Here is a 12,460-nt window from a genome sequence, read left to right as displayed (position 1 = left end):
GAATCGGCTGCTGTCTCCCATTTCTTTACTGATACAAGAATCAAACACACGGCATTCATTTAAAGTCATACTTTAATAGGTTGAATACCCTGTCTAACCTTTGGACCTGTGCTTGTAACTGGCTGAAGTTGCCCCCTGTGGTAGGTATGTGCACATGTACACTTTGGTGAGGGGTTAATCATCAATGCACTGACTCTCCAGTCTACAGGAAATATAATACCTAAATTCATTGTCTATAGTGGCCTCATCTCCATCCTTGAATTTATTCCATATTGATTTTGATACCTTTTTAAGTTCTGGTATTTAAAGGCATGTACATTCATAACTGCGGGGGGGGGAGTTTAAAAGTTTACTTTCCATTTACTCCAACTGTATGGCCCGAAATGCATTTCATAACTAGGGCTGAGTCAGATATTCATACGTTTAGTAGCAATTGCTTCCTAGCACCCACAAGCCCTCACCTGCCAGCTATTTGGTAATAATTTTAAGTTTAAAAATGTTGTTAGAACACTCGGCAATACAAACATGCAGGCAATGTTGGGGTAGCGCATTTAAGCCATGGTTAGAAAAAGACTGTGGATGTTCTGAGTGTTGTGTGTCGTTGGGCAAGCACCACCTTACCTGTGCACTGTGGCTCACACAAGTGGAACTGGACCAGATGGAAGAGACCCAATCAGGATCTGCCGATTATGACCTAAACTCTAAGCGTTCCTACGGCTGTACTGCAGACATATACAGTGTGTTCAAAGGACTGCAGGTACACTTGTTAACAGACGCTTGCTTAAAAAGAAAGCTATCCCAATCACTTGCACAATATGACGGCATCTGAATAGGTTTACTACGATATGGTCATTTGTACTGAATGGCAAATTCATAACAAATGACAAGCGCTTAACCCACTATTATTGTCTACTATTGGGCCTGACGACAATTTATTCTGTGTATGCCAACGTCCCATTCAACACCTTTTGGACCACCTGACTGAGATGTCAAAACTACACAAGTAAACTCTATACCCTACTGGTTAGCTCACAAAAATGGCTGGTATATGTGTATAAATGTTTAGGTAACCATACAATTGTATGTACTGGCACAATTTGGTCAAATTGATGAACTTTTTTTTTTTTTTTTAAAGAAACCAACAAAAGTAGGTGTTGCACACCTAAGCTTGTTATATATATAAACAAAACAGATTACTGCACAAGCACATGAAAGTAAACCAAGTATCTGCATGCTTTTTAAATGAATAAATATGACACTGACTTCTGCACTTGGAAGCAAAATGAAATTGTGTACCTATTAAGTAGATGGCCATATCTAATCACACTAAAGCAATTAATGGCAGTGAACTCAGGTACTTAGTACTTAAAGTATGGTGCTCAATGTAAATAATGCTGGGGGTTATACATAAAACATGAAGTCCTGAATGATTTGTTTTTGCTTTGTGTTTTTTGAAGCTACTAATAGGTATCTAGGTATAATATAATCTTGATGAATCTCTACTTCTAGTTCATACTGAAGTCAACTATACAATATGTCCCTATATTATGACTGGTCTTGCTTTTTAAACTGGAGAGTTAAGCACAACTGATGGAAGGTTTCCATGGCTACAATAGATTTATGAACAGTGATAAGCCCAATCATTTACCTAAGAATGGCCACAGACAAAGGCATAACAGATAATACTTCAGTGACGTCAGATGAAAGAAAGTTCCAGAATTTGCAGTGAAAAAATACTTCTGCAGTAATCTTTTAAAAATATATAATTATGTTCAGTCACACACACACGTTTTTTTTTCCTTTTTATACATTTGTAATTGGTAACAGTAATGGTGACTAGGCGGCAATTTGATTATTCAATGAGTTACAAACTGAAGATAAGGAAATCTTAAAAAGCTAGTTCCACAGAATACAGTGCAACTTAGGCAAAAGTAAAAAGGAATACAAAACATTTTGTCACACACCTCCAGGACCCTGCTGCTTTAAGTGCCTGTAATTTACTTAAGTTTTTTTTCCTTTTTTTACAAAGACATATTCTTTTTGGAGAGAAATAACATCAGACAGTAAAGAAAAAATGGTATTAACATCACTTCCTGAAGGGCGTAGTATCTTGCTTCGAAAACAGTCAAAATTGTATGCAGTGTACTATACTCAAGCAGTGATTTTAAACAAAGAAAGTGGAACTAAATGTTGCGTTTTTTTCTTTCCTCTTAGTTCCCCATCTTTACAGGTTGTTCTCTTTTTGTCTTTTTTTACATTAAGAAAACAGTAGAAAGTTAGTAACAGCCTCAAGCTAACACCAAAAGGTGTAAAATTCATCTGATTCACAAAGAGTCCTGCTTCAAGATTGAGGTGCGACTGAGATGCACTGCTCCGGGCCCGCTAGCATGACGTGTGTGTGTGGGTGGATGGGTAGGCTAGGAAGTAGAGGGTAGAGGGGCAGAGGAACAGGGCAAAGGAGAGGAGGGGGGTTTCACACTGTCAAATTATTAGTCCACTGGTCGCTTTTCACCATGTTTCTTTGTAAACTCTTCTGCGTTCTTAAAGAATTTTTTACGGTCTTTTGAGTATTCCTCTGCTAAGTCAGCCCTCAGGGGATGCTCTGGCTGGGGGTCGTTGACCAGGGCAATGAGGGACTGGATTACTGGTGGAGAAGAAAAGAAAATGAAAACTTGTGTTAAAATCATGAGTCTTCCCAGCATCTACCACATGGTGACTGAGGTGCTGTCATTACAACCCTGAAACTCAAGTCTCCCCCATCATGTCAGTGTATCCTCAGCCAACTCCTTTCCACAACTCTTTTGTTGCGTTCGCAACATAACCTTGATTAAAAAGCAAGATAACAAAGGTGCAATGGCAGACAACTCCAAAAAGGTTTCTAAACTGATCCGCACGCTGGAAGCAGCAGCAGCAGCATCAGTAGCACCTACCTTGGTCAGTTTTGGTAGCTGGCTTCCAGTTCTCGGCACTTATCACTGGCAGGCAGACCTGGCCCTTCTCGTCAATGTTGGGGTGGTAGATCTTTGTTTTGAATGTAATCTTGGGGGGCTTGAAAGGATACTCAGCAGGAAAAATGATCTCAATCCTGAATGCTCCTTTGTCGTAAGGGGGGTTGTCCTTAAAGAAGACACACACCAGACCACACATCAGTCCTGAGGTCTGCCTTTCCACCACACCTGAGTCTCAGTAAAATGAAATTATACAAGCTAATAAACATTGCCAGCTCCATGTCATTTACAATGGGTAGCAGTTCTGAGCTGCTGATTTCAGCTTTTGAGTCCACTTCAATATGATATAATACTGATTAATTATTGAAACTGATTCTGAATTAGTTCTGGGATTTTTTGCCTTTCCTGCCCAACACATAATTTTAGTTTTATAGGTGTTACACACAGCAATTTCCCTTGTCCTTTCTCTAAACCTTTCCAAAGCACTGAAACCCCATCTGACTCCTCTCTGAAGTTTCCTCTATGTCCTCCTGACTAGACCCTTCCTCATCATTTATCTTCAGGACTGCCTTTTTTACACTGTACCTGATAAAATGTAAAACACGAGCCAATATCCTTACTCAGTAAACAACTTCTCAATTACAACTGCAACATTCCCGGTGTTAGGCTGAAAGTGACCTGAGCCTCATAAAAGACTGCATATTAGTGAAGATGATGTCATACAGCCCTACTATTATAATAATCATGGATTAACTAATCTAACATTTCCTGGTCCTGATAATCATTTCAAGCAAAATGCTTGCCATTTATCTTGATAACTTAAGTTGGCTGGCTGTAACAACATCTGTAAAACAGCTGCATGTGTTTTCTTTAAATGACATTACAGAAATACCCACCAACTCTATCAGCTAATACCTCATTCTTTCTATCTCTCTGAGCATGTTTGTCTGCTTGTCATTTTCTGTCTTGCTGGGGTCAGATTGGACTGTGGGAATTCTAGTGCAAACACTTGCTGCAAGCAAAAGAGGCATTCATACATTCATAGAACTAACGACATATGCTTCAAACACATTGAAAATTTAATCTGGGTAGAAATGACTGAAGAAGTTAAGTGTGTGGATTTCACAGAAATAAAATAGCTCAAATAGTACAATAAAAAACTAGTAAGCCGAATCTATCAAACTGTACAGCTACTTCTTTGACAACCAAAAAACATACAAAATTTCAGCTAATTGTCATAGCATGTTTAATAACAATGGCTAGACTGTAAAAGAACCGAAAGGGGGAAAAACTACAGAACCCGAGGATCTATTCTGTTTTGCACATTGCATATTTAGTCAACATATGGGAACAGCTTTGCTGTGACAGCAGTAGGTTCAGTTAACTACGGAAAGGTGGGCTGCTTTTTAACTGCACACGCCAATTCAACACAGAAGAGTAGACAAGGTGTTCCACTTAGTGAGCAAGTAGAAAGCGAGAAGCAGTATTTCAGTAATAATGGAACAGAAAATGTCTTGAGGTCTAACAGGTAAATTAGGAAAAATCACAGAAAAAGGTACCCTACAGTTCAACAGAAGACAATAAAAAATACTTGGTGCCCTGCAACGTATACAATTACATTAAGTATCTTGCTGTGGTGCAGCTACTTAGTTACACAAAATTACCATTGATATTTGTCTCATTAATAACACAATTAACTGAACATGTTTCTGAATAACCAGACATATTACACATCTAAAGTGTATCAAAATCTTAATAAACCAACCAGGAGGTACCCTATTCAGTGCAGACTAATTTTCCCACAACTCTCCCAAGCATCATACTATGCAGGATGCAAAGCTGCTCTCTCAGGTACCCAGCTTGATGAGACTGATTTTGAACAGTTTGCATGTTTCTACAATGGTGGCATGGATTTCCTTGAATGTGGTCACATGTGTCTGACTTACCTCCAGATTATTAGTGCTAGGTGACTTTGTACCTTTTGTGAATTATATTTGGGACAGGTAGTTAGTCTTTCCATGCAAGTGAGTTCCTGTTCATTCACTCACTCATTCATTCATTTATTTGACAGATGCTCTTTTCTGCACCAACCTATAAGGTCCTCACGGTAAGATTAAATGCATTTCACGACAACAAGATCAAGAGCAGGGCTGCACAATAGATAGGAACTTGGTGATTGAGCACACACAACCTAATAAAGGTCATGTTAAATATAGCTGACCTTGATTCACTGTGTACAAAACAGTGATGTGTAAGAATGATACTACCTTCAATTACAGTAATGCACTCACAGCTAACATTACACTTTAGTAGGGTTTGGAACAGGGTGCTGGGTGGTAGGCAGAGCACAGGCAGAAAAAACATCCAGCAGTCCTGCCTCATCCACCAGCAAAGGCTAAAATACCATCAGTGCTACAGTATACAATATAGTCATTGTTCATGTATTATTCAGTATTTTATTCACTTGTTTTTTTTTAGTAATGTAATCTCAAAAACACTAAAGCATAAAAGAGGCGAATTCAGACTTGTTCTGCCCGCTTACAAGTCATGAAGCCAGTTTCAAGAAGGGTATTTACAATACACTAACACTCCCTCAAACGTCTGTAGCTCTGGGTCCCACCAAGCATTGCGTTTAATAGTAATAATGCTGTCACAGGAACAGGCGAGCTCTGATCACTACTTTGAGAGTTTGCTCATACACACACCTTCTGGTCAAACAGTGGTTGTAAGGAATAGGCCTTGGCACTGGAGTGTGTTTGTTCGTCAGCACGTATTACAGGAGCAAGGGCACTCCCCCCATTCACCCAAGAAACTGAACTTCCATGATTTGGACAACCACAAGTATGTTGTCCTGTTTCACTGATGGTGAGCCCAGCTGTTATGAACATGACCTGCCAGCCTTCAGGAAACAACTGAAGACTGCCTCTTCATTGCTAAATATGTTGCCAATAAGCAAGGCATTTAACTCCATAGTTCAATGCCAACATTAAGGCCACTGTTCTTTCAGAGACTGACAGGCTCATTTTTTTTCTTTTTCTTTTTTTTCTTTCAAATTTAGCCACAAAATAAAACCAAAAAACACTATTCTCAGCTAGCTGAAATATCTATATCTACTATATCATTTGCACAGTTGCTTATTATGTAGCTACTAGTCAACTACACTTCCTAGACACACAGATTAGGATAGGCATTAACAGTAGTTAGCATTAACCATTCACCACCTACTTCCAAACTTCACTGTGATAAAATGATGGCCATTTTAATTTCATTTGCAGGCCTGAGTCAGGTTGCAGTTAAAATGCTGAAGGACTTAGAAAGTTTGTTTTTTATTGATATTATTAGCATACATTTCTATTTCTATCCCAGCATCACTGCAGTTCAGGTAAGAAAAGATGAAATTCTAACAGGAAAGCTTTCAAACATAAGCTGTTTCTATGATTCTAAAAGGACAGTCTAGCCCTGAATGCAGTATAATGGGCCCTAAAGACTTACTGCTGCACAATCTTTCCATGTTATTGAAAATATGGAATACTTACAGGAACAATAAGCCCTTGCCAAGTCAAAATATTTGATTCATCAACTTGGATGTTACGGAAATTTTTCATTCCAGATTTGCGGATTTCTTCAAGTTCCTGCAAAACATCAAATAAGAACACATCAAGAGTAAGTACATGCCTATACTGCAATTCCTATACATGTCAGAACCAGCCAGTGAGACTGTTCACACACATATTACATTTTATTCAGATGCTAGACAGTTATTGCATCAAAGTCTCAAGCCCGCAACAAAGCTACAAACAAATATTCAACTCGGAACAAATACTTTATTGCTTATGTCTCAATTTGTACAGATCATAGCTAAATCTTACAATTACGTTAAAATTCAAAAACTGTAATGTTTGTAATATTAATTCAGTGGCACGTGCAAACAGGTTTACATGACCTTCACTGGGATGTTGTGCATCATGCATAATGTTTAGGGTTAGGTATCGCTGGTGACTCACTGTAACTAGCATGTTCAGCAACACCTTTACACACCTTCTGGCTCATATTATAAATTTAATGTGTAGTAAAACTAAGTTCATCAAAACTGAACAGTGTGTTGTACTGAATAACTAGCTAGCTGACATTACTGACATACTAGCTGGTATGCTAGATATGTACCTTGCTATGAACTATAAATGTAGTATGGCTCCCTACTGATCTGATTGTTAGTGTTACTCACCTATATAAGCAATTTCTACAGTCCTAATTAGGGGTGTAACGATACCAAAAACTCACGGTACGATAATACCACAATAACATGTCCATGATACAATATTTATCATGATATTACAAAACGGAGGAAAATGATGACTTGAAAAAATGTGCTTTTTTTAAAATGTTTATAAGTATATAAATATATTTCTATAAAATTAGTTTTTCCTTTTAACGTGCTTCTGCTTCCCTTCTTTAATAAACTAAAATAAAAGTAGCCAGCCATGACCTAAGCATGTGCAAAAATTGGCATGAATTGTCTTTGGGGGGGGGGGGGGGGGGGGGGCGCAATTGTTGTAATGATGGCTAAGACGACCCGTTCAATGGGTAAATTAACAGCTAGACATTGTCACATTGCAAACAAAGTGTTAGCTACTTCTCGGCCTGCTAGCCACGTTTTCCGCTCATACCAGCTCTGCGAAAATCCCCGGTTATACGATTTCCCCCCCCCTTTGTAGATACTTGCTTGATGTTTAAATTTGATCTGGGTGGTCCTAATTCTTTAGTTTCCCATTTATCCTGATTACTACGATGACTGAACGGTATTTCTCTTAATGACACGATCGAGTTGCTCTGAGTTGAGGTAACATTAGCCATGTTGACCTTGAATGTGACAAGATCACTGGCTGTCCCGGTGATCCCTACACCAGGCTACATATGATGAAAGCACGTTAGTGCAAGCCCAGCTGGAACCCATACAGATTGCATTGCAGTGCCTGCAGTTCGAAAAAAAATTGCCTTAGCATGAGAGTCTATCAGAGCGATCTGGGTGATTTTAAACCAGACTGAAATCGCTCGAAAGGGGCAGTACTCCACGGAACACAACTTGACGCTGATTGGACTATGATATTCAGAGGCAGGGCAAACTGTCTAGAACAGTCACAGCTAGCATAACGCACTTTTGCAATAATAGTGGTGTATCACACCATAACGTTAAACATACTAAACATGATACTCACAGCACTGCTGTTGCTGAGAGCTGTCTAAGTGAGTTAATATGTATGCTCTGACAATAAAGATAAAGTGTCATATGGACGTATAGGGCAGGGTCTGAAAACAGGGGAAAAGTTCCGAGATACCAAGAAAGGCACGAGCTGCCACTGGTAGGCAGGCTGTTCTTGCTTCAATACAATCGAACATGGAGGCATGTTTTCATTTGACAATCTCACCTTATACTCAAGTGCTGCAGACACTGAAACACCTTGTATATAAAATTGTTCACCAAATTTGTGTATTTGCTCAAGAAATGCTGCTTTTGTTATTCCTGCTTTGGAGAGAGCATTAGAAAAATAATGTGGCAACTGATGTGATTATATACTATTCCAGCATATAGGTTGTTAAGTTTATTTTGTAGTGTAAATTATTGATAACATGAGAATAAGACCTCACTACCAAACAAGGAGTTAACATTTAAAGACACTCGGTGACTACAGTAATTTCCACACGACAAACATGATTACTTCTGTTTGATTCACTGGGGACTTAGACAAAAACCATCACAACAAGTACTGGCTAGGTCAATTTCCAGTAGAAACACTACCAGTTTGCCCCAGACATGGCTACAGTGAAGGTGGAATATTGGAAATGAAGCTATCGCTGAGCAGCCACATTAACAAAAAAAAAAAGCTTACTCATCTCCTTCTCAAGCTGACCATTCTGACTGACAGAGCTGAGTACCCACTGCAGCTGACCTCCCTTTCTGTTGGCCCTGTCAGAGCAGCTACATTCAGAGCAACAGTTCATTTCGCACTAAAACCACCCCAGAGGGACCACTTGCTTCTTCGTCACAGTTGTGGCTACAAATTGGTCCCCAACAGACAGGCACTGTTGTGGTTGCAGCACAAATGCACACACCTAATTAGAGACATGCTGGCCTGCCCCAAATGCAGCAAGAAGCCATTCCACACAAACTCAATCAATAAAGGGTTTGTTTACGTCCTCAGCTTTTGCAAGAAAAGTCCATGATTACGGCCAGCTGAATTTTTTTTAATTGATTGTACTTCATGTTTAATACAAAAATTAAAAACCCTTTTGAACTCAGACCTAGCCCAGGTACTCTCAGCCTAAATGAAAGTGACCCAGAGGTCATGAAACATCAGTAAAGGTCTTGCCATTTTATCGGTTTTTGGGTATCATTTGGATTAAAACCATCACCCCCCATATTTTTTCCACTGTTTCACTGTCTCTTCAAAATTTTCCAGTTTTATTAAATTTTATTAGAAATTAAAAAATACAACAGATCATTATACAAAAACACTTCTACATTTCATACACTTCTACAATTGCTGCTGCTCCTGAAGTTGTCCATTCGACTGCAGTGCACAAGGAACAAAGGGTGAGGCTGCATTCTGGAAAAAAAAAAACTGTCATTTGCTCCTTAGCGGCAAGCATCCCAAATATGAATTAGGGGCTTCCTGAAAGCCCTAGTGATCTTAAGTCAAACAAGGTGCTGCACACAAAGGTAGCATTTAAACTAAGCCAAGGTGATATTTTGTGTAGCAGATTACATACATTTTTCACCTTTTATTTAACAATTGGGCAAATGTTGATGGAGACTTCATTTAGCCTCTAATTGACATTTATAAATCTTTCACTTGATAAGTATTCTCACTCAAATAATTCACTCGTGACAACATACCATATGTCATGAACCTTGCTTTGTTTTTTTTTTCAATCTGCAACTTGCTATAAAACACGAGGTAGTTTGCTATGTCCATTTTTAAGACAATACCAGTGCCAATGCTAGTGTGACAAAGCTTAGCCGCCATACTTCCAAAAGGTTGACAATTTTAATGGCCGTCAATAATAATAAAAATCATTATAAAAACAAAGACAGTCTTTCCCAACTATCTCACTTTTTCATTAGTTAATTTGTTCTAAAAAAAAAAAAAGAAAGCAATTATTTATATGTAAAAAAAAAAAAAAGTGTTCATAAAACGACGTATTGCTATTCATTTGAGGACACGTTTCATTTATCACCTCTTCGCACATCAGATTGTCTTTCTTAATCGTTCCAAGTCTACCAGCCTGAACTGAAATGTTATTGCAACAGGCAGTATGTACAAAAACCACACCCCTCTTTGTAAGTGTATGAAGAACTCACTGGATAAGGAACTAGGTTATGAGTTTTACATGTCATAAGATCCCTGGTTGTACTGCAGCATTTGAAACCTGGTTACACGTACGAAATGTATTCGCTAAGCTATCTTCTTTGAGGTGAACACATACCATAAATAACTGACAGTCATCAGTTCCGTATACGTACACACAGTACCTTCATAAGTTCGATGTGCCTACATATGTCAGCGTTTACATTAACGCTTTGCTCGCCGACTGCTATACCATTTTTAACTCCAAGAACCCCCAAAAAAAGGCAACTAGACTACTGTTTTGGTTAAGAAAATAATTACACCCTAAATAAAAGAAGTAAAACGGTAACACATTCATTAAATTATATAAACAACCTAAAAAGCGAACATTTCACACAAAAAACCATACACTTCAAAATAGGCAGCCACTTTTAAATTGTCTCAGTTAGGTGCCTGTATCAAGTTCCAAATTCCAAGTTAGCGTTTTAAATAAGGCGAGCATATTAATTTCGCCAAACGCAAACAGCTACAATTGTACTTGTGCAAAAACAGCGGTTAAGAAAAGTTCTGAAATCGCATTTTCCACAAACTCTTTAGGTTGATCAAGAGGTAACATGGCAGCTAACTACCCATTGTGAACTGACACTATCTAGGCGTATCTTTGAAGACCTGATTAGCTAAGCAACAACATGTAGGCTATAGTTGACGTTACCTTGTATGTATAATGACGCAGACTGCACTAATTAAAGTAGTACAAATGTTGCCTAATTTAATATTCTCGCATTCTTTCAATACAACAACAAATCTGTAATAAAACCACAACAATTCAGACAATCGTCTGTTAGCGAATTTAACAAGCTAATGTTTGAAATACTGCACTTCCTGTGTCACAGAAAGTAGCCAGCTACCTAGCTGTAGCGAACCCAACCGTCCTCTACCCCGTCCAGCTAACTAGGAAGCTAACACTTTCGCTTTCAAATGAAAATGAAAATACTTTAAGGACAAAAATTGTATTGCCGTAATTTCAAATAATGTTACAGACAGATTAATATTCCAACCAACTGGATAATCAGTTTGCGGTCTTGGCTAGGAACGAAAGACACTTCCCTTGTCCGAAAAACCCGGAGTCTACGACCACGGCCTAATATGCCGGTGCCTACCTAGACTAGCGAGCTTACTCACTGCCACAACAGCTAGCTATATTTAGCGCTTTCAAAAGACTAATTATTTGCTCTACAGGGGCAAAACAAGTATCGAGGCTGGATAGAATGTTCTTCTTTGTTTTACACATGCAACCGATCGAGTAAGATGACAAAATTTTCGCTATGTTTTAAAGAACCGAAAATGGATTGATCTCGAGATTTACCTTGTGCAGCCTCCTGCTCGCCGCCATCTTGCATTTACTGAATGATCCCAGAATACACGGCGGCGGCAGAACGGCTAAAGCCACTGTACTTCCTACTGCAAGGTAGCAGGGTATTAAGGAAGCAAGTTAGCTTTATATTATAGGGAGCAGTAGCGTTATTAAAGGACAATCATAGGTTGCTCCAAGACAGATCTGTACATCACTGTATCAGCATCCTGATTTAAGACCTAATATTCAAACACATCTATCAACATAGCTAGCCAAAAAGCTACGTTTTGAAAGATGCCTATGATAAACCTGCTTGATCCTAACTGACGTACCACTGGAGATCGTTGGCTATGTTTTCTACCAATAAGATTAGGCTTGTGAGACATTTCTCAAACGAGAGGATCAGTTCTGCCACAGTGGAACCTGTCCCAATGCAATGCTATTCTCATGATATCCACTTGATTATATGATGTAGCCCAAGCCACAGTGATAGTCGTAGCTAACTAACGTATGTTTGAATGGCATTATATTTGGCAGGTATGTTTACATAGTTCTTCCTAGAGCACAACGCATCCCTAAATCTCCGGCAATTAACACAAATAGCTGACGCCATGGATCCGTCTTTAGAGAGATCTTAGAACATGAGCTGGCGAATTAGTTGGCTAACGTAACTGGCCTAACGTTACAAAACGGTGGATGAGTAAAGGTTAAGGTTAGCTGAAACGTCACGCAAGGTCACGGCCATTTACCAGTACACACCGATCTTGGGTTTAGATAAACGTTGTGCTCAAGCACACCTGGGACCAGAGCTA

At 38.9% G+C, this 12,460-nt stretch overlaps 1 protein-coding gene across 1 annotated transcript; it reads right to left on the bottom strand.

Moving 5' to 3' along the window:
- Positions 1-1,951: 1,951 nt before the first annotated feature.
- Positions 1,952-11,729, bottom strand: LOC118777907 (ubiquitin-conjugating enzyme E2 L3). The gene is made up of 4 exons (XM_036529158.1): positions 11,661-11,729; positions 6,485-6,580; positions 2,931-3,117; positions 1,952-2,644 (listed from the first exon to the last, which is right to left on the bottom strand). Exons 1-4 carry the CDS (start codon positions 11,685-11,687, stop codon positions 2,490-2,492), a joined length of 465 nt encoding a protein of 154 aa, XP_036385051.1. The 5' UTR covers positions 11,688-11,729; the 3' UTR covers positions 1,952-2,489.
- Between the last annotated feature and the right edge of the window lie 731 nt (positions 11,730-12,460).

Source organism: Megalops cyprinoides, chromosome 5, assembly GCF_013368585.1.
Source record: "Megalops cyprinoides isolate fMegCyp1 chromosome 5, fMegCyp1.pri, whole genome shotgun sequence".
NCBI lineage: Eukaryota > Metazoa > Chordata > Actinopteri > Elopiformes > Megalopidae > Megalops > Megalops cyprinoides.
Note: the sequence above shows the minus strand (reverse complement) of the source record. Positions and strands in the feature narration are given on the sequence as shown.

Bases quoted from the DNA above. Each gene is read 5' to 3' on its own strand.
- LOC118777907 (XM_036529158.1), bottom strand. From the start codon at position 11,687: ATGGCGGCGAGCAGGAGGCTGCACAAG. The intron at 6,581-11,660 runs GTAAATCTCGAG...GATGTTTTGCAG, and splicing joins CGAGCAGGAGGCTGCACAAG to GAACTTGAAGAAATCCGCAA. The intron at 2,645-2,930 runs GTAGGTGCTACT...CTTCTCCACCAG, and splicing joins AGCTACCAAAACTGACCAAG to TAATCCAGTCCCTCATTGCC.